This window comes from Penicillium samsonianum, assembly GCF_028829775.1.
Source record: "Penicillium samsonianum strain IBT 33392 chromosome Unknown utg000001l_segment0_segment0, whole genome shotgun sequence".
Lineage (NCBI taxonomy): Eukaryota > Fungi > Ascomycota > Eurotiomycetes > Eurotiales > Aspergillaceae > Penicillium > Penicillium samsonianum.
This window is the reverse complement of record NW_026643259.1, coordinates 2,821,146-2,846,520: the sequence shown is the minus strand read 5'-3', so window position 1 is coordinate 2,846,520 and position 25,375 is coordinate 2,821,146. Positions and strand designations below refer to the sequence as shown.

Genomic DNA, 25,375 nt, shown 5'->3' with positions numbered 1-25,375 from the left:
ATCGCAATACCGAACCACCTAACGACAAAAAAATCCAAAAAAAGTGATGGGTCTTTCCGCTTTTCATTTGGTCGAAACCCGCACAGTACATCGGCATCTGGCTGTTGGTTACCTGCCTACGAACATTGACCTCGTTTGTCTCGTAACAACAACCACCTTGTATGTGTGTGTGGTTGTGTTTCGCACCTTTTACTCGTGAAACTAGCACAGTTTCATCATTCATTCACTCCCAACCTCATTTCCTTTTCTTCCAACGGGGCTTTCACCTCGAACAAAATAACCCAAACACACAAAAAAAAGTTGAAAACAACCGAAAACCCACATCTGCTGTCAGCAATCAGCAACCGTTCGCTATTTTTGCGGCCCACGTTCCTTACATATCTCTTTTATCTTCTTTTCTCAGACCTTGTCTAGTCGTTCATCCACTGCATCTCCTACATGGTACAACATGCCTTTCCGATCATGTTATTTTGGAGATGCGACCCGACCTGACAGTGGTCGCCTTTCGAATTACCCGTCACACATGGAAACGACTCCCTGCCTCTATGTTGACCCTCGTCAGTCAACATAGATGGCAAACCCCCCTAAAAGCGAATGTGCAACGATACATATGCAAGTACATAGACGAACTGAAACGAAACGAACGCGCATGAATATTGCAGTTGACCAACGACATCCCTGATACGCAAGCGAGGTGTTTGGTTTTCTTTTGCCAGCGATCCCCATTTCTTCTTAATTCGCATCTCATGATCTCAATCTTGAAGCTGATTTCCCGGATAATTGCACTTCTTGATTGGTGATTCACGATTTACCCCATGCTTTCGATTCTCGATTTGATTCAGCTCGCGCTCCATGATTCCCCTTGTGGCGAGCCTTATTGGGTTTGCATCCGGATAATCGCGTGTCTTTTTCTCCGGTCTTTTTTCTTGCCTCTTCTGCGTCTCATGGCGTATGGATGTCTGTCTTTTTTTTTTCAGAGCCTTTTTTTGCTGGATCTTTGTGATCTTCCTCTGGAGCTTGTGAGAGTTTGGCCGTTTTATCTATTTTTTTCCTGATTTATCTTTCTTCTGCGAGGGTTGATCTTTTAGAGCAATGGCTTTGTTTGATCGAACTGATCCGCCAATTGAATTATCATCTTTTCCATTTTCATCTTGTTTTTTCGGTTGTAGGTTACCGATTACCTCGTGACTTTGTACCTGGCTACTCGAGCAGATCCCCTAATTCTTGCCGGGCTGCACTTTTATCACAGATTCTCAATGTGCACTTGGCAGTGGATAGACCGCCTCTCGCTTGAAACACATACGAATTATGCTTGCTCTTTTATACCAGGCTTGACCGGCCTTAGGTCCCATCTATACTAGCTAGGTAAGCTCTAGTTTCGTCCGTTCACCCTTGGTTTGTTATACTTACATTACTTGCGCAAGTTTCCAACAGAAGTGAGCAAGACGAACTCAAGATCCTTGGATAATCAATGAATAGCTAGCCTTAATGTAATAAAGAATCAATATCAGATATTATCTACAGATCAGACAAACATATCAACAAACAATAGTAAACCAGAAGAAGAGTAACAAGCAACAGCTAACATGAGAAGAAGATGGGGGGTATAAGTTATAAAGATATCTGCAATGGGGAATTCAACACAACAAGAAGCGGAAAAAAACAATCACTTCTCCAATTTCTTCTTCCGCTCAGCAAGCAGAACTTCAATTTTCCGAATTTGAAGAGCAAGACCCTTTTTCTCGGCATTGGCAAGGAGCCACTCCTCCATGCCGCGGCGAACATGCCGCATGGAATGCAAGACAGGTAGAATAGGCGCAGATGACAGACCTGCATCGACTCCGTTCTCGCGCTCGATGCGCTGCCAGCGCTCGGCGCCGGGGTTCAGCAAGAGATCGAAGACACCCGCCCAGAGTTCACGGTCCCAGTATCGTTTCAGAGACTCGCGGATGCGATAGGTGCGGGATGATGCGTTTTCGTTGTTGCCGTCGATGGCGGTGGATTCGATGTATTTGCCGAATAACAGGACATGGATCACGCCGGCAATACCGTATAGATCGATATGGTGGGTCCAGGGGCGCATCTCGCGGATCTCGTTGCACTCGTGCGCACCGGTTTCCCAGTCAGCGATGAATTGCACGGCTGGCGAGAAGGCTTGCATGTCGATGCTGCGGCCGAAGTCGATCAGGGCTAGGCCCTTTTGTTGCCAGCCGTGGGAGCCGCTTGGGGAGTAGTGGATGCTTTCGCGGGGATCGAAGGCGCTTTCATCGGCATCAAGGTCGAGCAGGGAGAGGGCCTTGGAGGGTGGTTCATTGGGATTGTGGTCGTCTAGGCGGACGAGGCAGTTGTCGGCTTTGATGTCACCGTGGAGGACGCCGTTGGCGTGGAGTGCTTCGACAGTGCGGAATAGCTCGACGGAGAAGAACATTGCTAGGGCCTCCTCGAGACCGCCTTCAGAAGTATGGTTGGGGTTGATGGCTTCATTGCGGACGATGTTGACGAGGTCGAGTATGGTGCCTTGTCCTCGATAATCTTCCACCAGGAAACTTTCACGTTGATGGACATGCAGTTCGTGTGCGCGAACAATGCTATCGGTGGCGCGAGAATGATCCGTAGATTGTCGTAGACGGCTATAAGCTGTGCGAATCATGTAAAACTCCCACGCGCTTGATGGTCCATTTTCGACCTTGACTGCTTCGAAGGGGAACCGGGGAGTCTCATAAGCGTTTGACTTTCTCAGTTGGGAAGTTTTGCCGTTAGGGCTTGTGCTATCATCGGAGTCGGAGTCGTAGGATTCAAGACTGTCGACACTCTCGGCGAGATAAACGGGGGCATATGCACCGGCTCCTAGCTCACGTCTGATAATGTAGCTTCGCTCCGCTCCTGGAAATTCGAGGATAGGAGTGTCAGATGCGTCATCCCCGCCACTCTTTGATCGTCTGGTGTTAGTTTTGACGAATTTCTGGATCATCGAAGCATAGTTGCTATCATCAACATGACCATGATAACCCGTGTACGTCGCAAGTGGTTTTTCCAGGGAATTGAGAATTGTGTTGCGAATGCCCTTGTCAGTCGGATTGCACTGCGCATCCCTAATTATCGGTTCCCGTCTCCGGAGCTTGGGCGCGAGGGCCTTGAAGGCCACGGGACTGAATGGTACATCAGCCGTAGACGCAATAGTATGATCTCCTTGGTATGGCGTATTTGTCCCCAGTGGACTGGAAAGCAAAAGGTTACCAGCCGGTGATCGAGGCTTCGAAGGTGTTTTCGCGTTATAAATGCTGTTTCGAGCGGCTGTCAGAGAAGGAATGGATTCCGTTCGCTCCACGATAGGTGTCATAAAGGGAAGGCGGTTCTGGGCCATGATCGCAGGGTCACGGTAGGTCCCCCATGGAGGAGCATAGTCCTCGGGCATTTCTGGTATGAATACTTTCCTCTCCGGTGTTCCTTGTGTCGAGCTACCTTCCTCTCCATTACTAACGACAGAATGTGAGGTGACTTCAGCATTTTCAATATCCGGGATATCACGATCTGGGTTGAACTCCGTCCAATCGCTGCCATCGCCATCGACGCTCTCAGCTCGTGTGGTGTTGGCATAGTCGGTGTCATCGTAGGATTTGTGGAACGTTTGGGTCTCCTCGTCTCCAAAGTCGCTCGAGGCCGCTGATATGTGCCCTGTGCCTGTACTATCCTCAGTACTGGCGCAGTCGTCATCTTCGTAATCGCTACCGCAGAAGCTATCTGCGTCATCTTCGGTCTCTGCCTTCAATGGCTGATTGAAAATGCTATAGATCTCATCCGTCGCTGCACGAGTGTGCATGGTCATGGTCGGTTCCCGAGTACTCTTTCGCCGGACCTTTTTATTATTGGACGGGGAGTCAAACTTCATTTTGACTACACAGGTGTGAGTTTAATCTGCCCAAAAATGAAAAACTGATACAACTCACCTGTTTGTGTCTGTGTTGTTTCCCCTTTGATTTTGGTACGACTCGCTTTGCCAGATTTGCCTCCATGGCCTTCGTCTTGATGTTGAGATTGAGCGTGACTAGCTGTGGTGAGATTTTGGCCTAAATGCTCTGGCAATTCCTCTGGCGAATGAGATTTCCCTAGCAGGGACTCGATACTGCCTGCATTCCCAGAGATCTGTTGCAAGGGCTCCTTTTGTTGCCGCCAATTCTTGCCCATCCAGCCACGCTTGACCGCCCTGAGCTCTTCGAAACTCATCTCATGCGCAGGGTTGGCGCGGTCAGGGTATACAGATTCCAAGTCGACAAATACACGTTCGCGTCGGCCGGTCCGCGGGTTAATTGCTTCCCTTACGTGATGTTCGGGTACTTCTTTGGGTGGCATTGGTTCTTTGGAAGGAAGATCTGGATTGGACTGAATACATAATAAAACACCATAGGTTCATGCCAGCAATTAGTCCTGTGATCGTAAATATGTGGAGGTCTGAAGAGGGAAAGGGCACCCTGAAATGGGAACTCACCTCGTCCCTGAAGATAGCCATCTTTTGTGTTGGCGCTGCTTTCTTCCCAACCTTTAAGGTTTCTCCTGCCCATGGCTTTGCCTCCACTTCATTCTCCTTCTTGCGGTCCCGAATCGATCCAATGCTTTCCCATCCTTTTGTCGACCCGCCAGTTGCGGGACCCGGCGCAGCAGAGTCAGCATCTGAGAAGATAGCCATCTTAGGCTTTCCGGACTTGGTTTTAGCGGGACCACCCGTCTGAGGCGAGGGCCGTGGACCTTGCGGGTCAGCAGAGTCATCTGATGGCGCGAACGGGTTCATCTTGGCGGCCAGCGCGGGACGGACAGTCGGCAAAGCAGGCGACGAGGGCCCGGTATCTTGTGGACGCTGGTCGTATCGGAATTGAAACTCGCTGTACTTCCGTGCCAATCTCTCGACTGGTCGCGCCTCACGATCCATACCGAGCCTGTACACCTCATCAGCTTGTGACCACCGACCAGCACCCTCTAGCCACCCGGCAAATTCCTCATAGAAAAGAGCCAGGCTTTCACCGATTTGATGACGCGCAAGGAATGCAAATGTTTCGCGTGGGGCATCGGAGAAGAGTCGCACATAATGAAGCCATAATCGTAGATACCGAGGGTCATTTCTGTAGTGTGAGGACGAAAGGAATGACTTCGTTGCCCGTTCCAATAAGGGGAGAAGACCGGATTCTGTGGTCGCTTGTGCGGACGGATATGCGTTCAGGGTCCATTTGACATAACGATCATAAACATCGAGTGGATCGTCCGATTCTCCTATCGACTGCAATTCACTTTCGAATTCTTGGCGCATAGCATCGTTGATGGTCCTGGTGCCATTTGGCGATGGCGAGGGGATCTTGTCGCCGTTGCTGCCGGCTGAAAATATCCGGGCGAGTTCTCTGGCTGATCGGCCACCAGGGAGTGATTGGACGTTTTCCTTTTGTGCTTCGATGATATCGAAATCGACCAACTCGTCAGAGGCTGCCATGTTAGCGACAATGACAGATGAGATGAGATCACACAGATCCCAGATTCTGTCCACGACCAAAAGTTCAAAGAGGGCAAGCAATAACTCTGGCGGGGCTGCAAGGAGATTCTTTGGTTATCGATAAACATCACATGACTGTTGCCAGGGGGACAGTCACGTGGTAAGTACTTCCATGGATTCCTTGCGTTATACTCTACTGACAGCATCGGAGCATAGAATACTCAAGTTAAGCTATTCTACAAGCTCTAATTTGTTCCAGGATCACAGACTTCATCTGTATTTCGGTCATCGTGAGTCTTTAGAGTGTGTTGGGTCCCAACTTGATCCACGAAACTTGGCAATATCAACTTCTTCAGGTCTTCGATCAGGGTACCCGCCCAGCTCAAGAGACTTTGTACACTGTGACACTTTCAGTGCTATGTGTTGCCAAGAATCTGACTCGCCAACGTGCGAAGACTCTGGATCCAAAGTCAACCATAAACGGAACCTCAGCAATGGAACATCTGAGCTCTCGCCACCCAGACGATCCAAACGACAGAAATCCACTACGAATTTGAAAGAACTCTCTTCTCCAGAAGCCTCAGAGTCAGAGGCTGAAGAATCTACTCCTGCAGTGAAAAAAGAGGCTGACGACAAACCCCTGGTTGATACTGCCAAGGAGAAGAAAAAGAAGGGACCAGTTAAGAAGTCCAACGAAGGCGTCAAACCTAAAACGGCGAGAAAGTCTAAGAAAGACCAAGAACTCGAGAGTATGCCTTTGGCACCGCGGACTAAGGGTCTCCGTATGTTCGTTGGCGCTCACGTCAGTGCTGCAAAAGGTCAGTGTTCTGGATAACTCATCCTCTCCATTCGATAATAACTCAATGCTTATCGAGCAGGTATCTTTAATTCCATACATAATACCGAGAATATTGGGTAAGTTTGAGGGTATTCCAATTTCATCCATGTTTGAAATTGATTCTAATATTACAATTAGAGGAAATGCATTCGCCTTGTTCTTGAAGTCTCAGCGCAAATGGGACAACCCAGCTCTCCAGGACGACCATTGTGATCAATTCCGTAAACTTTGCGCAGAAAAGGGTTATGATGCAGCCAAGTGAATATGACCCTATTTGATTGGACCCGAATGGATCACTAACATCTGCTACCCAGACACGTTCTTCCTCATGGCTCATACCTTGTCAATCTGGCTCAAAACGATAAAGTCAAATCCAAGCAAGCATACACTTCCTTCCTGGATGATCTGCGCCGGTGCGAGGCACTTGGAATTACACTTTACAACTTCCAGTGAGTCGACCGTCTGCCAACCACCTCAGCTCATACTAACACCCCCAAGCCCCGGAAGTACCAATCAGACACCTCTGCCCGAAGCACTTTCCCGCCTGGCAGAGATGTTAGTTCAGGCCATCAATGAAACGACGACCGTAATTCCCGTCCTGGAAACAATGTGCGGCCACGGCAACTCAATTGGCGGTGCACTGTCCGAATTCCGTGACTTGCTAGCTCTAATTCCGAAAGAGCATCACTCCCGCATTGGCATCTGCGTCGACACCTGCCACAGCTTTGCCGCCGGCTACGACCTGACATCCCCAGCCGGATTCAAAGCCTTCCTCGACGAATTCGACGAACTAATCGGAATCCAGTTCCTCCGAGCTCTGCACCTCAATGACTCAAAAGCACCGCGCGGAAGCAAGCGCGACCTGCACGCCAATATCGGCACGGGGTTCCTCGGTCTGCGCGCGTTCCACAATGTCATGAACGAGTCGCGGTTTGAAGGGCTGCCTATGGTCCTTGAGACGCCTATTGACCGTGTCCCGGGGCAGAAAGAAGCTACTGGAGACGATACAGCTGATGGCAGTGAGAGCGAGTCTGAAAAGAAGAAAAAACCAAAGAAGGGTCCCAAGAGACCTGCTGGTGCGGGTGCAGCTGCTGTTCCCGATCCGGGTGTGTGGGCGGGTGAGATCAAACTACTTGAGTCGCTGATTGGTATGGACCCTGAGGGAGAAGAATTCCGAGCTCTTGAGGCTCGCCTTTCGGAGGAGGGTCGTGCAGAGCGCGAGAAACACCAGGATCAGTATGATCGTAAGCTCGAGGCGGACGAGAAAAAGAAAGCGAAGGGACCTGGAAAGGCCAAGGGACAGAAGAGTCTTATGGACATGATGAAGGGTGGCGCTGCGAAGGAGTAGACATGTATTATTTCTTGAGCTCAGAGCATAGGTTTGCCAATGTGATGAGGAATACTTGCTGGGTTTCTTTGTACTTTCTACATCATTCTTTGGACTAAATAATAATGAAGTACAAAATCACTACAACACTTGAAGGTCTCAAATAAAAACCAGCAAAGATGCAACCTTTATATAGCTGTGGAAAGTAAGAAATTCAATTGATGGTATCAGATAAGCCAAAGCCAAAATCCGAACAACCCTTTCATGCAAACAGAAATAAGAAATTGTGTTCTGGTCAATCGAGAGTTCGACCAATTCATATCTGTGAGAGTAGACATGCGATTCCAACAGCCACACTAGGTTCTTTTCGAGTAGGTCACAGACCATCCAAGATCGAAGAGAGTATAGGCGACGTGAAAACAAATCATTACATGCATGTGCAATATAGGTAAATGAAGATAAGAGAGGAGTAGTTAAGAATGAGTGTGAAATGTTAGTGCTAGGTGAAATTTTGGCTCCGAATGGGCGAAACAGACGAGCTCGATTGCACGCCCGGGGATGCTTCGCGATCAGGGGCATGTAAGTGAGGGAACCCTGCCTCAGCCATTGTAGTGATCGTTGCAGGTGCTGATTTAAGAGGAGAAGGCAGGCCATCATCTTCTAGAATGATAGAAGTCGAAATTGAGAGACCGCGCCTGGCACCACTGGAGCGCACTCGGAAGGAGCGCCGTTGGTCACCGGACGATGATGATTGGGGATCATCGTTGAGGTAACCACCCGGTGCAGGGCTAATGATGCTGGAGTCCTGATGGGCAACTCGACGATAATCCTCCGGATCGCCACTGCTATGCTCACCTTCATCGGTGTCAGATGTAGGACTCGACTCGCGACTCCATGAATCATCTTCCGGTAGCTCGCTGCGCATTCCTGCAATTTTCATGTAGTTGTACGCAGCGATGCTGCTGATAGTGACGATCAAACCGGTCACATTGACCGCTGTGAGCTTATCGTGGAAGATAATGCCTGCTGCGCTGATTGTCACTACTTCCTTGAAGATACCGCAGATACTCAGTGTGACAACCGAGGAACGCTTTAGAAGCGCAAACTCGGAGGAAATCATGCAGAATGCAAGTACTCCAGGGAAAATCAGAAGGAACGAGCCAAATAAGTTCCCATGTTTGTTGGCGAGCGCGAGATATCCTTGGTAAATCTCACGAGGACCCTCGATAGATAGCGCGATGGTGATGAGCGAGAAAAACATGATAGGAGTCAGGAGAAAGAGAGTTGAGAATGGATTTGAAGTAGCCGGGTGGCGAAGCAATAGAATTTGTGTTAGACCCCATCGGAAGCCCGAAAAGAACGCTGACGCAATGACGAGTGCGAAGCCAAGCGCATTGAAAGCTGTCTCTCCAGCGACCATCATCACGACACCTATTGTCATTGTGGCAATGATGATGATTAATTTTGTTGAAGGTGTTTCGAGACGGAAAAGGAAAGCAAATAACAGGACGAAGGCAAGTGCAGACGATTTGCACATGGTTAAGAAAGTAAGAGAGATGAACTTCAAGGACATATTTCCGAGTCCAACGTCAAGGGAGGTGGCTGCACCACACGGCACGAGGCGAGTGAAGTAGAACAATTTGGACATGAGAGGTTGTGGTTCTTCGGGGCCATTAATGGGAGATGTAGCCGCAGACCCTGGCGGTTGTCGTGGACGGAGCGATGGAAAGATCCAGAGTATTATAACGGAGAGAGAGAATTGGACAGCCATGTGCAAGCTCGTTGTGAAAAGAGGGAAAGGAAAGACGATATCGCTCTCGGAGAACATCCATTTGTTGTACTGCAAACACGACAATTGTCAGTTCCTTCTCGACTTGCAAAACCACTGCCAAAGAACCACTCACTATTGAAATGGACAGCGAGAAGAGATACCATAGCAAGATCAGCCCGCCGTTGATTAGCAGCTTCTTGACCACGTTTCTGTCCGACAGAATCTCGCGAATAGAACCTTGGCCCTTGACGTCTGCGATTCGAGCGTCCAACTTGCGGCGCTGCTTTCGCCGTCGACGTCGCTGACGCTTTTGATGTGTTGTGAGTCCGGTTTCCTCGTCATATTGGTCATCATCCGAACTCATCGGGTCCAGCTCCAGAGTCTCTGTAGCGGATAAGATATCGGACGCATCGGTGTCATCTTCGGCAGTCAGAGGTTCTTGTTCCTCGCGTTTGTTATTTCCTCCATCTCCATGCGACCAGAGTGTGTCATTGCGCTCTGTCGAAATTGGTTGTGAGGCCCGCCCTGTCCCGGTAAGCATGGAGCTTCGCCGACGGTGGTGGGTGCCGGCGGAGAGCCCCATTCTAATAACTGGGACAGTTACGAGGTAGAAAGTAAAAGAGCGGAGCTGAGATGTATCTCCATTAACGTGGATGGAATAAGAGTGTCACACAACAGTGCACGAGGGCAAAAAGCCTCGGGAGTTGGCAGCTGGGCAGCGGAATATGCTGACAAAGAAACAAAGACGGGAGGAGTCTGATAGTAAGTCTAACTTGGAAAATCCAAGTGAAAGCTCAAAACAAGAAAATGAAATAAAAAGGAATGAAAATGAGAGAACAGGTCAAAAAATGAGTCCAAAGGAATTCAGAGAAATGGCAAAAATTGGGGAAATTGAAGGGCGGTGATGTTTCTCATTTCCCTTCAGGTCTCTTCTTCTCCTTTCTCGCCTTTCCCCTTCAACAACACTCTCATTGGTTACACATTTTAATACCGGTCTCCGCTGTCCGGTCGATCCGGGGTCAAGGGGAAAAAGATATGTGGAATAATTTCGAGATTTCAGGATTTCAGGATTTCAATATTTCCGATATTGACTGGTTTGAGCAGTTTGAGAAGGCTAAGGAATCTTCTCTGGTTTTGATTCTCATTGGTGGACTGAAACCTCCGACCTTGACTCCGAGCAGTGTATGGAAGTCCAACCTCCCTTAATCATTTCACTTGGCTCGGTGACCTGAGATTGATATGGGCCTGTTGTTGACAGAAAAGGCCAGATTCTCACTAGTCTCAAGATGAGTCTATTTGGGAAAACGATAATCTGTCTCTGGTCGAGCTCATCAAGTTTATCTCCCATGAAGAAGAAGCCCTAAATCCACCCGGCATAGCCATGACCTCAGATCCAACCATTATCATCATCATGTCGTGGTGTCTCCCATAAGTTCCGATGATGAGTGACAATGGGAGGTATTGCATCTACCTCATCTGGGTTCAATTTTTTTCTTCTTCACCACCTTCTTCTCTTCCATCTTCTTTGGTTTGATGCTGCAAAATAGCATTTGATCTTCATCAAAAGCTTCACTGGTATTCTGAACTTGCATCGGATTTCTTGCTGGTTCAATCGCGTTGCCACCATGAGTGAACCTGCGTACAATGCTATTGAGGACTACGGCCTGATCGGAGACATGCACACCTGTGCCCTGATTAGCAAGGCCGGTAGTTTGGATTACATGTGCTGGCCAGTCTTTGACTCTCCTACCATTTTCTGTAGCCTGCTGGACGACAAGAAAGGAGGGTTTTTCTCCGTGAAGCCCTACAAGACGGTGGTAGATGCTCACAGCAAGCAGCGGTATCTTCCATACTCGAACTTGCTTGAAACCAGGTGGACCAACGAGGATGGCGTCGCGACATTGCTGGACTACTTTCCCGTCACGCCTAAAAAGGGTGCTCAGTCGTCCCGGTTGTTGTCGGGATACTGTCCTTGCAATGAACCGGGGACCAATCGCTTCAAGTCGGGACTGCAGCACTCGGGCCTGGTGAGAAAGCTGGAGTGTAGCCGTGGCTCGATGGAAGTGCAAGTGCAGCTGTTCCCAGCTTTTAATTATGCACGAGAATCGCACAACACCCGTGCAAAGCTGGAAGACGACTTGTTCAAGCACCGGCTGCAGACTATCCACTTCGAGAGTGAGTCAGAGCGGCTGCAACTCGAGATCTTTGCCGATTCACGGGAGCCAGATAAGCTTGGTTTCCCCTCGGCGTCTTTGAGACTGGAAGAACGAGACGGCCTCCGTGGCCGCGGATTCGTGGCCTGGATCCGTCTGTCGGAGGGTCAGACAATTCATCTGGTGTTGCACAGTCCCGAGAAAGCTGTCCCCAGCTCAGCCACCATGGCAGCCTACCTCTTGAAAATGGAGGAGGAAACTTCTGACTATTGGACCGATTGGACACGCAAGTGTGCCTTCCGTGGTCATTACCGAGAGACAGTCGAGCGCAGTCTCCTCATTCTGAAGCTGTTGACCTACAAACCGACGGGTGCAATCGTCGCGGCGCCCACCTTCTCGCTCCCAGAAAATGTGGGAGGCGCCAGGAACTGGGATTATCGGTATTCCTGGGTGCGTGACACAGCCTTCACGCTGTATGTCTTTCTCAAAATGGGCTACAGCCAAGAAGCGGAGGCGTATGTCAACTTCATCTTCGAGCGGGTCTTCCCGCATGCTTCGCGAGACATTGACCCCAACAGCAAGAAACCCTTCTTGCCGCTGATGTTCACTATCCGGGGCGAGTACGACATCCCCGAGGTGGAACTGGACCACCTCGATGGGTACAAAGGCAGCAAGCCTGTTCGCATCGGCAATGCTGCCGTCTTCCACACGCAGCTGGACATATATGGTGAATTGTTGGACAGTATCTACCTGTACAACAAGCACGGAAATCCCATCACCTATGACCAATGGAACTCTATCCGGCGTATGATCAACTACGTCGTCGGTGTTCGGAACCAGAAGGATATGTCCATTTGGGAATCGCGTGGCCAGATCCAAAACTTTATCTATTCGAAGATCATGATGTGGGTGGCCCTGGATCGCGGAATCCGCCTTGCGGAGAAGCGTGCTAGCTTGCCATGCCCGGATCGCTTTGAATGGATTAGGGTCCGTGACGAGATGTACGATGAAATCATGACCAAGGGGTACAACGAAGAGCGTGGCCATTTCTGCCAGAGTTATGAGAGTCGCGAGGTCTTGGATGCGTCCATCTTGATTGCGCCCTTGGTATTCTTCGTTGCGCCCAATGATCCGCGATTCATCAGCACGCTGAAGAGAATTTTGCAAAGCCCCGAGAAGGAGGGTCTATCCAGCGCTAAGATGGTGTTCCGATATGACCACGAGAAAGCCAACGACGGTAGGTATCTCTTTTTACTATAACTCTGGAATGAGTCCTGATACTCTGCACAGGTATGGCAGGAGGTGAGGGTGCCTTCATCATGGTAACCTTCTGGCTTGTCGAAGCCATGGCTCGTGTATGTTTTATGGAACCAACCCCAAATAAGAAACATTGAACTATACTGACCTGGACTGGAATTGGAAATCCAGGCTGCCAAATATGATGTGCCTATTCCAAACATCTGGAAACTCGCACTTTCGCACTTTGATAACATCCTGTCCTACGCGAATCACCTGGGCATGTTTTCTGAAGAAGTTGCCATTTCTGGTGAGCAGATGGGCAACTCCCCACAGGCTTTCAGCCACCTGGCATGTGTCAGCGCTGCAATTAATCTGGGAAGAGTTGGACGAGTTGGTGACTAGAGTCATCTCTCGCTCAAGTCGGTGGCAGTTATAGACTGACTATGATACTGTTGTTTTTGGAAAAAAAAATTGTTTAATGCAATTCTATAATTTTTGCTTACAGTTAGAAAACAGAATACAACTTTGTTCCTTTTTCGGTATTTCAGTTGCAATTCATAGCCAATATAGTTCAATATAGCATATAACCGGCCCTTACATTTTTGTACCAAAATTTACCAAAATTACAGACCATCGCTTGCGAGGGTCTGTATTAAATGTAATTTATGAAAGGGTCAGTTATTCTTTAACTTCACGTCTGACCCAGGTGGAGGCAAATGCTTACATAATGGACCAGATGATCACCCGGGAGCTCCATGTGTGGCTACCCCAGATTCTCTTTATTATCATCTTTGACTGTCTTCGTGCAAAACAAACATATCTGAACAAAGGAACTGCCGGGGTGTGTTTCTCTTCAGCTTCTAGCTGGAGATGTTCTTCGCCAACCCATCGTGCCTTACTACTCCCGTGATCTTACAATCCCCACTTGTCTAATGGCAGGCGCCAGCTTGGATTGGGCTGATAAGCCTAACGCCGATCTTGCCTTGTCGTCGGATGAAGAGGACTTTGTTTCCAGCCCAAGCACTGCTTCAAGGGAGCTTGAAGGTGCTGCTAAGCAGAATCTGACACTGGCTTTGGGGAAGTTGCGCTTGGAGCAAGAGGGCTTGAATCAATCCTTCGAACAGGACGCGACTCCAACAACTCCCCGCACAGAAGGCCCAAATCAAACCCCCCCAGAACCGGAAATGGCCAACAACCCTCTGCAGCTGCTGGACTTACCTTTGGACATTTTGAAGGAGATCATCAAAGAGGTAACACCGGTCTTCCCCGCAGATCGTGAATAGATAGCTAACAGTTCTGGTATACAATAGGTGACCCATACGACTGACCTGACCTCGCTCGCTCTTACATGCTCAGCTCTTCATTCCCTAGCCATTCCGCACATGTACTCCCGTTTCGACATCGTCTGGCCCGAGTCGCTGAACCCATCAACAGATGACTACTCGGGGGTGGATGCTCTGTCTTATGGTCTGTCCACATTGGTCATGGGCGAGGATGTATTCAATCGTCTGCCGCTGTTTCAGTCTGGCCAAATCAAAAATAGTTGTGCGAACTGTGGTTGCGATAACCTCCATCATCAGCCGGACCCGGACCCTGGGAACAACGGAGTGCGCTTCCGGTCGCGACGAGGCAATCATTATGCACAGTATACCCGCACATTCTCTATTGGAAATGGCCCGCTCAGCTGGGTACAAGAATACTCGGTGACCAAAGAAGTGGGTAAGATGCTTGGGACGCTGGTCGCCTTAGCAGTTGCACGGATGGTGAATCTCGAAGCCTTTGTTTGGGACATGCCGACTGGAGTGGTCCGCGAAATTTGGCTGGCGCTTGCGTCGTTGGCAGATCGGCCAGGACATGATTGTCGCCTGGAGCGCATTTGGGTGCGCTGGCATGACAATTCGGAGAATGCTTTACGCAGTTCGTCAGCGGCGGCAACGAGGCTCTTCCAGAAATACAAACATGTGGAACATCCTTCCTTGTCAGTACTGCCTCCGCTTAAGAGCGTAGCTGTTCTTGACATAGATGAACCCGCTTATGTGGAGGAGCTGGCACTTCTCATTGAGCGGTCACGTCCCCGTCTGTCCGAACTCCGAATTGGTATTGCTGAAAAGGCCCATATGAGTCCGTGGCTGCTGTGTGGGAAGGACTCTGATGGCTCAACGAGTTGGCCTAGAGCGGATGGTGTACTTGGCATCTTGACACGGCCGCATCTTGACAAAAACCAGGACAATGCTATAACTGCCTCCCTTGAAGATAAGTCGATGCCATCTGAGGGTTCGATAAACAAGTCACCAAACTCTACCGAAAGCGCGGCTCCATTGACTCCAAGTGGCGAGCAGCAGCCTCTTAGCACCACCAAGGACAAAAAGTCCCCACCAAGCTCTGGAGTGCCCAACCGGAGTGCCCGCTCACAGCCACCCTCCTATAAACCCGACGGTGAGATACTTTACCTCAAAATACTCGAGCTGGAACGTGTACCTCTTTCTGTGCCAACACTACTACCGGCTGTTGACTGGACTGGATTGACTACTCTCACCATCATGCGATGCGAGGATCATGAAAAGCTTTGGAGGGCTCTCCGTCGGAAGTATGCTCCTCCTGCGATGCCGGCAAAACGTCCACAGGATGCAGAACGTCGAGCAAGCGCCAGCTCAGTTGAATATTCACTAAATTTGAAACATATTCGCACGGACACTGTCTCGCCTTATCTTATACTGTTTATCAAGGATGCGCTCGCTCCGAATACCCTGGAGAGTGTTTATTTGCATGAAGCCCCAGGTCATGAATCTGCCGTGCATATCGACGCTATTTACAAGCACATTCTGCGAAAGCACAGGCAGAGTCTGCGAAAGGTGCTGATTGACGCTACTGACCGTATAATTGGCGCCGGATATTCGCGCACGCGATGGCACAAGTGGATGTTCAACCACGACATGGTATCATTTGTCACAAGTGGAAAGATGCCGCAGTTGAAAGAGCTGGGAATGGCGATGCATTATCGCGATTGGGTAAGAGATTAACCACCAGCATTGGATATTTTCGACCATATCTCCTTGTACTAATGATGACTCCGCAGCATTTCTTCCTCCAGAGATTGCCGAATATGCCCCAGCTTCGTGCTTTGTATCTACCACACATTCACCATACCGTTCACCGCGACTTGAAAGAGCTTGCGCTGCAAGTTTTGGACATCGTCAGCATACGTCCAGATCTGAAGATCGCCTACATTGGTCTCCACATCAAATGCTACCAAATCCTTGAAGCAAGACATGACGATAACCCACTAGATTTCGACGACAATCCGGCGCTTGATCATTCCCCGGCACACAGCGAAGATGAGGATGAAGTGTGGGCCAACCCCAACCACGAATCTGAAGAAGACAGCGATGATTCCGACGATGCCTCGGGGGCCGCTGACACAGACCTCCTTTCCAGTGACCCGGGCGACTATGACACCGAACCCGACGAAGAACAGGGTGCTTCGCCGATTCGGTACCGGCTACAGGAGATTCTATTTTACGATGAAAAGGTATCAATTTTCAAGGCGCGTCATGGTGTTTTGTGATCTTATCTTGGCTTGCATTCTTATATCAGGAGTCGTTCGGACCATTTGCGGCGTTTAAGGGGGAACAGAGAGTTTGCACCTACGACCTTGGGAGATACCATGGCTGTTTAGCTTAGCACTAAAGTTGTTTGTCAACCTTGGAATGACACTTTTTTTTTTTTGAGTTTAAGGTTGTGTTGAGTGGGGCCACTAAGTGGGTCAAAGTGGTAGCGTGGTAGCGATGGGGGTATATACAATATGTAGAACGTCCAGCTCTAGTGCTGCTGCAAATAGTAATGTGATAAAGTATACTTGGCACAACTAGCCTTTGATCTCAATGACAATGACATGACCTAATGCGGTCCCACCGACAAAAAGACGGTTATAAATCGCATGTCCCTTGACTTCGAGGTCAACATTGGCAAGCTTGCTCCTAATGCTACACTTGAGAGATTGCTTAACACCGAGAGTGGTACATTGTGCTACAGATACTGGAAATAATGGTAGACGCCACTAAAGGTCTACAGGGGTACAGATGCATAGAAGCGCTTTATGTGGTGAGGTACAGCACTGTAAGTATACTTCTCTTTGTAGACAATTCCCCAGAATATAACCATATATACCTGCATATAGGTACTGTATGCCACGATGTAGCGTTCTTGCAACGAAGTTTAAGCTTTCACCGATTCGGTTCAGGTATCGGCCACGCTGGGCAAGTGTCGGGTTGATGATTTATTTGCTTTCCACACATGTAATCATAATATCGTAGGATTTCCTTGTTTATGCTAAGTAATATGAAACAATGGGTATTGAAGAGAGTGCGCTAGTGTTCAATTGAAATATTTATGGTGAGACAGATTGGTTTATGCAAACTCTCGATGCACATTCTCATATTGGGCACGAATCAGCTCGTTCTCGATCACGCGCCTCTTGGCCTTTTCTTCTTCGCTAGAATTGTCTTTGAACACATGGTCCATCTGCTCGAGGGTTCGGCCCTTGGTTTCTGGCACAAAGAAGTAAGTCCACACTCCGGCGAGCAAGCAAAAGACGGCGAAGAAGACGTAAGCACCGTAGCCAGTGTCTTGGACGAGAGGCGGGGTGATGAGACCCTACAGAGGTAATTAGTATGCTTGACACATCGAGCGACCAAATAATGGTAACGAGAATCTTACAATGATGAAGTTGTTGAGCCAGTTGGAGCAAGTTGAAAGAGCAACACCCTTGGCACGAAGGGAAGAAGGGAAGATTTCTGAAAATGTCAGATTGATGGCTTATTAACAGGATAGAAGGAGAAAGAGACGTACCAGAAGGCATAGCCCATGGGATAGGACCCCAGGTAGCCCCAAAGGAAAGCATGTAGAATAGTAGGAAGGCCACACTGGTCCACCCTTCTGCTTTGTGGGACGGCCAATCATCCGAGTAAATCCCGACCAAAGCAGCAATAATAATGTGGGATAAAGCCATGAGGGCTGCACCACCTAGAAGCAACTTGCGACGACCGACAACGTCCATGGTCCAGATACTGGTAGTAACACCCACTAACTGGACAATGTTGAGAACGCCGGACATGATAAGTTGCATGCTCTTGTCGAGACCCATCGTCGCAAAGAGGGTTGGAGAGTAGTAAATAAGAGCGTTGATACCGATGAACTATCCATATTATTAGCATACGTCGATTATCTCCACATATAAATAGCTCACCTGTTGGAAGAATCCCAGTCCAATACCGATGTGAGTCCGACGCCAGCAGCCCTTCCTGAAGCAATCAGCCCACGATGAAAGCTCCTGCAGAATGGAGTTCTTTGTGCCACCACCTTGCAAATCTGGGTGATTTTCCCTGTTCATTTGCTGGTGGAAGCGCACTTCGGCCTGGATATCCATAAGTTCCTGGCGAACGCGTCTGTCGGAGGCTGGCAGAGAACGGAGTCTGCAAAGACTGTCAAGAGCTTCCTCATCGCGACCTTTTGAAGCTAGCCAACGGGGCGAGAATGGAAGAGCGTATACACCGGCAGCGAGGACAAAACCCGGGATCAATTGGAGCAGGAAAGGGAGGCGCCAGGCCCATTCACCGACCATGTACCGTGTGCCATAAGTAATCCAAAAGGCAATCACAATACCGAGGACGATACACCATTCTTCCATAACCAACAGGGTTCCACGGCATTCGGGGGGACCTAATAGGAGATGGAATAAGCATTGATATCACATGTGTGAGGAAGGAAAAAAAACCCCCCTCCGAAAAGGAAGACATACTGATTTCGGAGATGTACAGTGGTGCAACCATCGACAACATTCCGATTCCGACACCACCAATCAGCCGTGCCACCGTCAACATAGGATAACCATAGGCAGCAGTCTGAAGCACAGAGCCAAGAGTGAAGATAGCAACCGCGACGAGAATTGAATACCGTCGCGAGATCTTATCCGCAATCCAGCCCTGGTTGAGAGCACCAATCAAAGCGCCCAGCTCAATCATCGCCGTCAACAATCCTTTCGCAAAGCCCGAGCCTGGGTTCCCCTCGTCTATCTGCGGGAATTCCGTCAAGAACTGGTCCATGACCAGAATCACCGACACAACACCTTGGTCGTAACCAAAGAGCAAACCACCCAGCGTTGAGCAGGCGGCACACAGGACCACGAATGGGTTAGCTGCTAGGCCACGCAGACCGGGTGGGCCATAGGGCTCGCGGTCTGAGGCAATATTGTCGGCATGGTGAGAGAAGCCTTCTACCACTGGATCATGGGATAGTTCTTTCGTTACGGGGATATCGTCAGCCATTTTGAAAGAAGATTTGGAGACAAGTTGAAGAAACTAGAAGATGATTTTGTTGATCGAAGCGGCAAAACGCTCTGATATTCCAACTCTACCTCGGAGGCACTCCGGGGATATTTATACCCATTTTCCCTAGTAACCTAGCCGGGATAGTATACAAGGTTTGTTCCCTCCGTGGATCGGGTCCAGTAGGAAGTCGGGGGGTCCCCGGTCCGGAAAGCCAATGAGGCAAAGGCGTGGGATACAAGTCGGGGTAGATGACGGAGTAGACGGTTCGGTTGGCGGGTTTGGGGAGGATCGGCGCTATTGCGATTGTGGGGAAAACACGGAGAAGACACATAATAGCACGTCTTCAATTGGCAGCGGCTATTGGCATTGTTCAGGGACGTTTCAACTTCCTCTTGGGTCTGTACTCGGCCTTTGAGAGATAAGGTTCTTAGAGCAATCTTGTGTCTGGCCAGACCGGGTATCTTTTGCATACGAAATAGGCATAGATCAAGTCATGAAAGACAGGCTCATCCGTGTAATATTGTACTTTTGCTTTGAGCCCTAGACATGTTCACTTTATTCAGAGTTGAAATAAGCTTATGTCCTTTCTATATTGTGTCTATTGATATAGCTAGTTCAAACACTCACAGGGATTCACCCATCACCTATCACAGTGGTGCCAAGTACAACCTTGGAACATACGAAGTTACATATGTACCTAGGTATAGTCGAACTCTATCATTTTCGGGCCGGACATGCCTTCGGAAAGTCAAGTGACTGTGAGCCGATCTTATCCCGTGATGGTAGTCATGTTATAGTATAGTGTAAGACATAGGCCTGATCCCTTCATCTGACTGAATTAAGAATAAAGATAGGTAGAATACATTCTAGATAATATCCAGACATATTCAGACCAGATTCCCCACGGGGGAGAACGGATAGATTTTCCAAAAAATTCCACCTTTTGATAAAAATCGGAATTCGTTGTCCACCTTTCATCCACTTTCCCAACCTGAGCGGTGTCCATTCCGGTAACCATTTTCCCCCCACGGATTCCAGTTCCCGGTACCCCCGCCCACTCTCAACCTGCAACCTACAGATTTCCCACTTCATTTTGAAAATGGCTTCCTTCATGGAAGACCTGTGGTCCAGCATCTTCACCCCCGGACCCACCCCGACCCTCCTGATCGCGACCAACGTCACCTTCGCCGCACTCCAGCTTATCTTCCTCGCCCTCCTCTTAGCCACCTACAGCCTCCACTTCGTCGCCCTATCTATCATCAGTGCTGGACTATGGTGGTCCATCAACTGGTTCGCTGCCGAGGTGCAACTTGCCCAACAGGCGCAGGAAGCTGAGAAGGAAAAACAAAAACAAGAGGAGGATGACGCAAAGACGCGGAAGAGTCCCGCTGTCAGAGAAAGCGCCGGCAGCGAAACGGAGACTGAAACTCTCGTCACCAAGAAGACAGATGACAAGTCTGCTGCTGTCGCGACCGGGAGTGCAACGTCCGAGTTGCTGCCCACGGCACGCGATCCTAAGAAGCGACCCAGCACTGGTGGTGAGGGGTCTGGGTATGGGAGCACTGATAGCGAGTGGGAGAAGGTTGATGATACTAAATCTTGAGGGATACTTGGCACTCAAGGATACACACACCTTGCTTCGAAATATCTACACTGTCGGTGGAACACGGTTGCACATTGCATGCTCACCAGGTCCCGGACTCCTCAACGAATGCGTAGGACGCGTTTATGGTGATGCAAACTCTGTGTCGACCTTTTGCATGCCTTGACTGGGACCTGGATTTGATTTCGGATTTGGATTCGTATATACGCAATGCCCTCTTGTCTGTTTGTTTCGGAGCGATACCCCATACTATGTAGATTGTGCAGTTTACAGCAGCTCGCGCTTGGTTTTGATTCTGGCAGGAGCTTAATATCCTCCTTCTCTCTGAATACATTCATTAACAATAACATCCAAAACAACTCCCATCGACTGTATAAAACAAAGTAAACAGAACCGGTGGAGCTGAAGCTTGAGCAAAACACCCACGTGATCTGCCTCCAATCCAAACATTGAACTCCGTCGCAACATAACAGAGGCAACCATCGAACACGACCCAAGCAGCAACCAAAAAAAAAACACTAGCTGTATCTCACAATGCCCGATGTCCCTTGATCAAAATGCTCTCAACCGTACCCCTCAATGTGGGACGTAGGCGCGTCTGCGGCTCCGTCTTCTCCCCCGCGTCTCTCGAAGCTCACCCGAAGTCGACCTGGGATTTCCAACGCGAGCAGACACCAGTCGCATCGTTCCAAGAATCAACCGACTCCTCGTCAACCTTCAAAGCAGACTCGCAATCAACCTCATTCGCGACGATTGGGGGGTCGACGGACGCTGCATCTCCAGAAGAAGACACATTAAACCAGGCGCGGCAGACGGCGAAAGAGTTTCTATCTGTGCCCAATCTGGGCTTCGAGTTGCTTTACAACTTCCGGAACACCGACGGGAGTCAGGCATTGAAAGAATGGAACCGGCTTAGCCCTCCGTCGAAGGAGACGGCCGAGGCGCTAGAGTATCTTATGCGAACTTCTCCCTGGACATTGTTTGAATGGTATGGGAATGATATTCGGAGGCATTTTCTGGTCAATCTTCGGACTGGGCTATCTAAGGTATGGACGCTGTACGTCGTTTGGATTTGGTTGTCTGTCCGTGCTAACGGCCTTTTAGTTGTTAAAGTCCCCCGGGGAAGAAGGTCTGCTCCGGACAATCGTGGACTGCTTACAGCTTGCGCGTCGAATTTATCTCGCCCCCGTCGTACACCACCTACTTCCATTGATAACTACTCCCCACCAAGGAGGCCTCTTGGCTCAACTACAGCGTGCCTTTCATACGGTGGTCCAATACAGTCTACCATGGAAGAAGATTTCACCGCTTCTTGCCAGAGAGCTTACGCAAGATGCTGTGATTATCTTAGGTATTGATACCCTGGACGAAGATTTCGATGCGGACAGAATGAGTCTCGACGGAACAGAGATGGAAAGGGCATACTCTGTCTCGTACAAAGACTGGAGACAAGAATCACCCGAAGCCCAGGCACACATGATGGTCGAAGGCGAAGATGGCTGTGTGACCATTGCACGGGATCGACTTTTAGCGTTTCTCAACGGCCTGCAGCTTGTCGGGCTTGGCGGCGACCAGGCCCAGAAGGTGTTCGCCAACGTGATGAACATCATGATGGGAGACTTCATTCGTGCCGCGTATGCTGGTGAATGGGAGTCACCCTCGACCGCGCCGCAACACCTGGAACAATGGGTTGAAAATGTCTATGCACGGCTCGCTGTGCAGGTTCTGGCCATCATCCATTCTGACCCCGCTGGAACTCAATCTGGGGCTATGGAAGTGAGCTTTCGCGACGTGGAAAAGTGGCGAGTGATGGGTATTGCCCGGCTGGGAAAGCTTCGAGTCAGCGAACTCTTCGATGTGGTTGTTGATTGGCCTGCAAGCAGCGGAGCGGTGGAGGATCTGCGACGTTTCACAAACAACTCGTCTATAGCACGATTGTATGTGACGCATTTCTTTTCTATAAACTTGCTCCAGCGGTTGTTGCATCCCGGTGCTTCTACCGTCGAGATCTTGCAGGTTTACATCTCGATCATTCGAGCATTCCATATATTGGACCCCAAGGGTGTTCTGCTGGATCGAATCGCTCGACCAATCCGGCGATACTTGAGAGACCGCGAGGACACCATCAAGGTGATTGTTAGTGGTCTATTGGCGGACCCCGCGACAGCCGATGGACCGACAGCTAGTGGCGACACCTTGGCAGAGCTGGCGGCAGAGCTGACCAAGGTCCATCAGCATTCCATGCAAAACAATAGGAGCGAGCTAGACTATGACGATTTGTACTGGTTGCCCGATCCAGTTGATGCCGCTCCCGACTACAAAAAGTCGAAGAGCGCAGATGTCATTGACAGTCTGATTAGCTTATTCGACTCGAAGGAGACTTTCGTGAAGGAAATGCAGACTCTTCTCGCAGACCGCCTCATCCAGAAACGCCAGAACTACGACCAAGAAATTACAGTACTAGAGCTCCTGAAGGTCCGATTCGGTGATTCGGCACTACAGGCATGTGAGGTGATGCTGAAAGATATCTCCGACTCGCGACGTCTCGACCTCACCGTGCGGAATGATCAGATATTGTCCGGATATCGGAAGCAAGCAGGCGTCGGAAAACTCCACGCCAAAATTCTGTCACGCTTCTTCTGGCCGGAGTTCCAAGAACAAGAATTCAAGGTCCCCGATGAAATCACCAAACTACAAGAGCGGTACGCGACCTGCTTCGAAAAGCGCAAGGACTCACGCAAGCTCATGTGGCGCAACGGCCTGGGTCAGGTCACCGTCGAGCTGGAGTTAGAGAACCACACCTTCAAAGACGAAGTGACAACCTGGCAAGCAACCGTAATCTATGCCTTCCAGTCCGACTCGAGCGAACCCGCCACAAGAACAATCCCGGAACTCGCCGACGAGCTCGAGATGACACCTCCCCTCGTACGCAGCGCCTGTCTCTTCTGGGTCAGCAAACGCATTCTCACCGAAGTACAACGCGACACCTTCCGCGTGTTGGAAATCCTCCCCACAGAGGACGAGGGACACCATGCGCACGGAGCCGGCGAGGACAGTGACGCCTCGGACAGCGAAGCAGGCGACACGGCCAACGCAGCGGCAGCGGCTGAAGCAGCAGCCGCCGCAGCAGCAAAGGAATCCGCCGAGGCAGCTGCCATGGAGAAAATGAATGTGCATTGGCAGTTTATTGTGGGCATGCTCACGAATCAAGGACCTATGGCTCTGAATCGCATTGTCATGATGCTGAAGATAGCCGTTCCTGGCGGGTTCCCGTTCAGCAACGAGGAGCTGCGCGAGTTTTTAGGTGGTATGGTTTCGAAGGGCAAGTTAGAGATTGTTAACGGGGGTAATTACAAGATCGTGCATTAGCATCGGCTACGGGGCGTCTGTCGAGTGAGAGGGGTTTTTTTTCTTCCTTTGGCGTTGCTGGAACAGATGTACAAAATACCCTTACAAGAATATGATTTATGAATGATTCATTAGCTCAATTAGGTAAATCCATACAACGGAGGTTCTATACCTTGCGGGGACCGTCAACAGGGCGTAAATAACGCCTGCGTCATCGAGGCGACGATTCTTAGGCCTCCATAGGGACACTGTCGTGGGGTCGTTCTCTTTGAAGCTTAGTCTTTCTGTTGAGCTGCCAGAGATAATGGCATAGGTACGTGCCGCGAAGTAAGTAGTACTCACCGTAAACCGGAAGAAAGGGCAACGCCCTACCGTACCGCGGCTTCTGGTTCGGCGAGGTCGTCGGCCCAGTGAAGCACCTATACGAATTGCCGATCAACGTGGTCACCTTCGTATCTTCGTTGAGACTGAGCGGAGGTTAAGATGCTTCCACGTAGGTCTCGAGTTGGTTCTTGAGGTGAGATCGTGGAATGATTCGACAATGTTCCTGATATTAGCGGCGTGGTTACATCGAGTGCGACTAACCAGGCGGGACACCTCTAGGGCATTAGTACTCGTGGCGGTGTCGTAGGCCCCGCTGCTAGGGACTAGAACGGACTGGCCAAGCCTGGCGTACAACCTTCTGAACTTATGCCACCTCCTCTAGTGTGGCCTTCTTCTTGGCAAGTTTGAAAATGAGCATAGCACTCAAACTCATAAAAGGGAACTTCTGTAGCTGTAGGAAGCGTATGGTGTGTGGTCCTAATCGCTGTCTGTTGGATGGTGACGGTCTGGACGGTGGTGGACATTCCACGTGGTTGTCCACATTCTTGCGAGACTGACACCAGTAAATGGTATAGACGGAGTGCGTAGAGACCATTAAGCCGAGGTAGTAAAAGAAGAAGAATAGCTTGATAATAGGTCGAAGTCGAAGTACAGGAGCTGGATTTTCGGACAGGTGGGTATTTATACCCAGTGGTTTAAGGAACCCAAAATAAGAACAAGAGACGATAATCTGGGGACTGTCGAGCCTCCAAGAAGTGCCCAGGTAGCTACTAATATCCTCTCCAGTGCTCCAGGGCTCTTTCTTCGACCAATCCAGAACAGACGTTGGGCTTGCCCTGGGGTGGTCTGCCATTAAACCACATTCATGTGCCTTTTGTTCTTCGGTTTCTTGCTTTTCCTAGATAAGAGATATCTCAGAATTCTCTCAAATATAAGGGCTCTAAAATCATATCAAGTCAAATGAATTAGG

The 25,375-nt window shown here is 49.7% G+C and overlaps 9 protein-coding genes across 9 annotated transcripts; 5 read left to right on the top strand and 4 right to left on the bottom strand.

Moving 5' to 3' along the window:
• Positions 1-1,666: 1,666 nt before the first annotated feature.
• N7471_001100 (putative checkpoint protein kinase (SldA)) lies at positions 1,667-5,476 on the bottom strand (the record flags this gene model as incomplete). Its single annotated transcript, XM_057273821.1, has 3 exons — positions 1,667-3,894; positions 3,948-4,380; positions 4,487-5,476. The coding sequence occupies 3 exons, from the start codon at positions 5,474-5,476 to the stop codon at positions 1,667-1,669; spliced, it is 3,651 nt and encodes a 1,216-aa protein (XP_057142000.1).
• Positions 5,477-5,696: 220 nt separating this feature from the next.
• N7471_001099 (DNA-(apurinic or apyrimidinic site) lyase APN1) lies at positions 5,697-7,751 on the top strand. Its single transcript, XM_057273820.1, has 5 exons — positions 5,697-6,294; positions 6,355-6,391; positions 6,453-6,572; positions 6,629-6,763; positions 6,813-7,751. Exons 1-5 carry the CDS (start codon positions 5,895-5,897, stop codon positions 7,660-7,662), a joined length of 1,542 nt encoding a protein of 513 aa, XP_057141999.1. The 5' UTR covers positions 5,697-5,894; the 3' UTR covers positions 7,663-7,751.
• Positions 7,752-8,140: 389 nt separating this feature from the next.
• On the bottom strand, positions 8,141-9,995 carry N7471_001098 (putative nucleotide-sugar transporter; the record flags this gene model as incomplete). Its single annotated transcript, XM_057273819.1, has 2 exons — positions 8,141-9,481; positions 9,546-9,995. The coding sequence occupies 2 exons, from the start codon at positions 9,993-9,995 to the stop codon at positions 8,141-8,143; spliced, it is 1,791 nt and encodes a 596-aa protein (XP_057141998.1).
• Positions 9,996-11,037: 1,042 nt separating this feature from the next.
• On the top strand, positions 11,038-13,206 carry N7471_001097 (glycoside hydrolase family 15 protein; the record flags this gene model as incomplete). The annotated part of the gene is made up of 3 exons (XM_057273818.1): positions 11,038-12,802; positions 12,856-12,920; positions 12,994-13,206. The coding sequence occupies 3 exons, from the start codon at positions 11,038-11,040 to the stop codon at positions 13,204-13,206; spliced, it is 2,043 nt and encodes a 680-aa protein (XP_057141997.1).
• Positions 13,207-13,736: 530 nt separating this feature from the next.
• N7471_001096 (uncharacterized protein) lies at positions 13,737-16,369 on the top strand (the record flags this gene model as incomplete). The annotated part of the gene is made up of 3 exons (XM_057273817.1): positions 13,737-14,054; positions 14,115-15,812; positions 15,881-16,369. The coding sequence occupies 3 exons, from the start codon at positions 13,737-13,739 to the stop codon at positions 16,367-16,369; spliced, it is 2,505 nt and encodes an 834-aa protein (XP_057141996.1).
• An 842-nt stretch (positions 16,370-17,211) lies between these two features.
• Positions 17,212-19,127, bottom strand: N7471_001095 (sugar porter family MFS transporter; the record flags this gene model as incomplete). The annotated part of the gene is made up of 5 exons (XM_057273816.1): positions 17,212-17,457; positions 17,521-17,597; positions 17,653-17,998; positions 18,050-18,522; positions 18,602-19,127. 5 exons carry the CDS (start codon positions 19,125-19,127, stop codon positions 17,212-17,214), a joined length of 1,668 nt encoding a protein of 555 aa, XP_057141995.1.
• Positions 19,128-20,229: 1,102 nt separating this feature from the next.
• On the top strand, positions 20,230-20,733 carry N7471_001094 (V-type ATPase assembly factor PKR1; the record flags this gene model as incomplete). The annotated part of the gene is made up of 1 exon (XM_057273815.1): positions 20,230-20,733. The coding sequence occupies one exon, from the start codon at positions 20,230-20,232 to the stop codon at positions 20,731-20,733; it is 504 nt and encodes a 167-aa protein (XP_057141994.1).
• A 557-nt stretch (positions 20,734-21,290) lies between these two features.
• N7471_001093 (anaphase promoting complex subunit 2) lies at positions 21,291-24,126 on the top strand (the record flags this gene model as incomplete). The annotated part of the gene is made up of 2 exons (XM_057273814.1): positions 21,291-21,779; positions 21,838-24,126. The coding sequence occupies 2 exons, from the start codon at positions 21,291-21,293 to the stop codon at positions 24,100-24,102; spliced, it is 2,754 nt and encodes a 917-aa protein (XP_057141993.1). The 3' UTR covers positions 24,103-24,126.
• Positions 24,127-24,769: 643 nt separating this feature from the next.
• On the bottom strand, positions 24,770-25,000 carry N7471_001092 (uncharacterized protein; the record flags this gene model as incomplete). The annotated part of the gene is made up of 1 exon (XM_057273813.1): positions 24,770-25,000. The coding sequence occupies one exon, from the start codon at positions 24,998-25,000 to the stop codon at positions 24,770-24,772; it is 231 nt and encodes a 76-aa protein (XP_057141992.1).
• Positions 25,001-25,375: the final 375 nt, after the last annotated feature.

Coding starts and splice junctions, on each gene's coding strand:
- N7471_001099 (XM_057273820.1), top strand. CDS start 5,895: ATGTGTTGCCAAGAATCTGACTCGCCAACGTGCGAAGACTCTGGATCC. Junction 6,392..6,452: donor CATAATACCGAGAATATTGG/GTAAGTTTGAGG, acceptor TATTACAATTAG/AGGAAATGCATTCGCCTTGT. Junction 6,764..6,812: donor ATTACACTTTACAACTTCCA/GTGAGTCGACCG, acceptor AACACCCCCAAG/CCCCGGAAGTACCAATCAGA.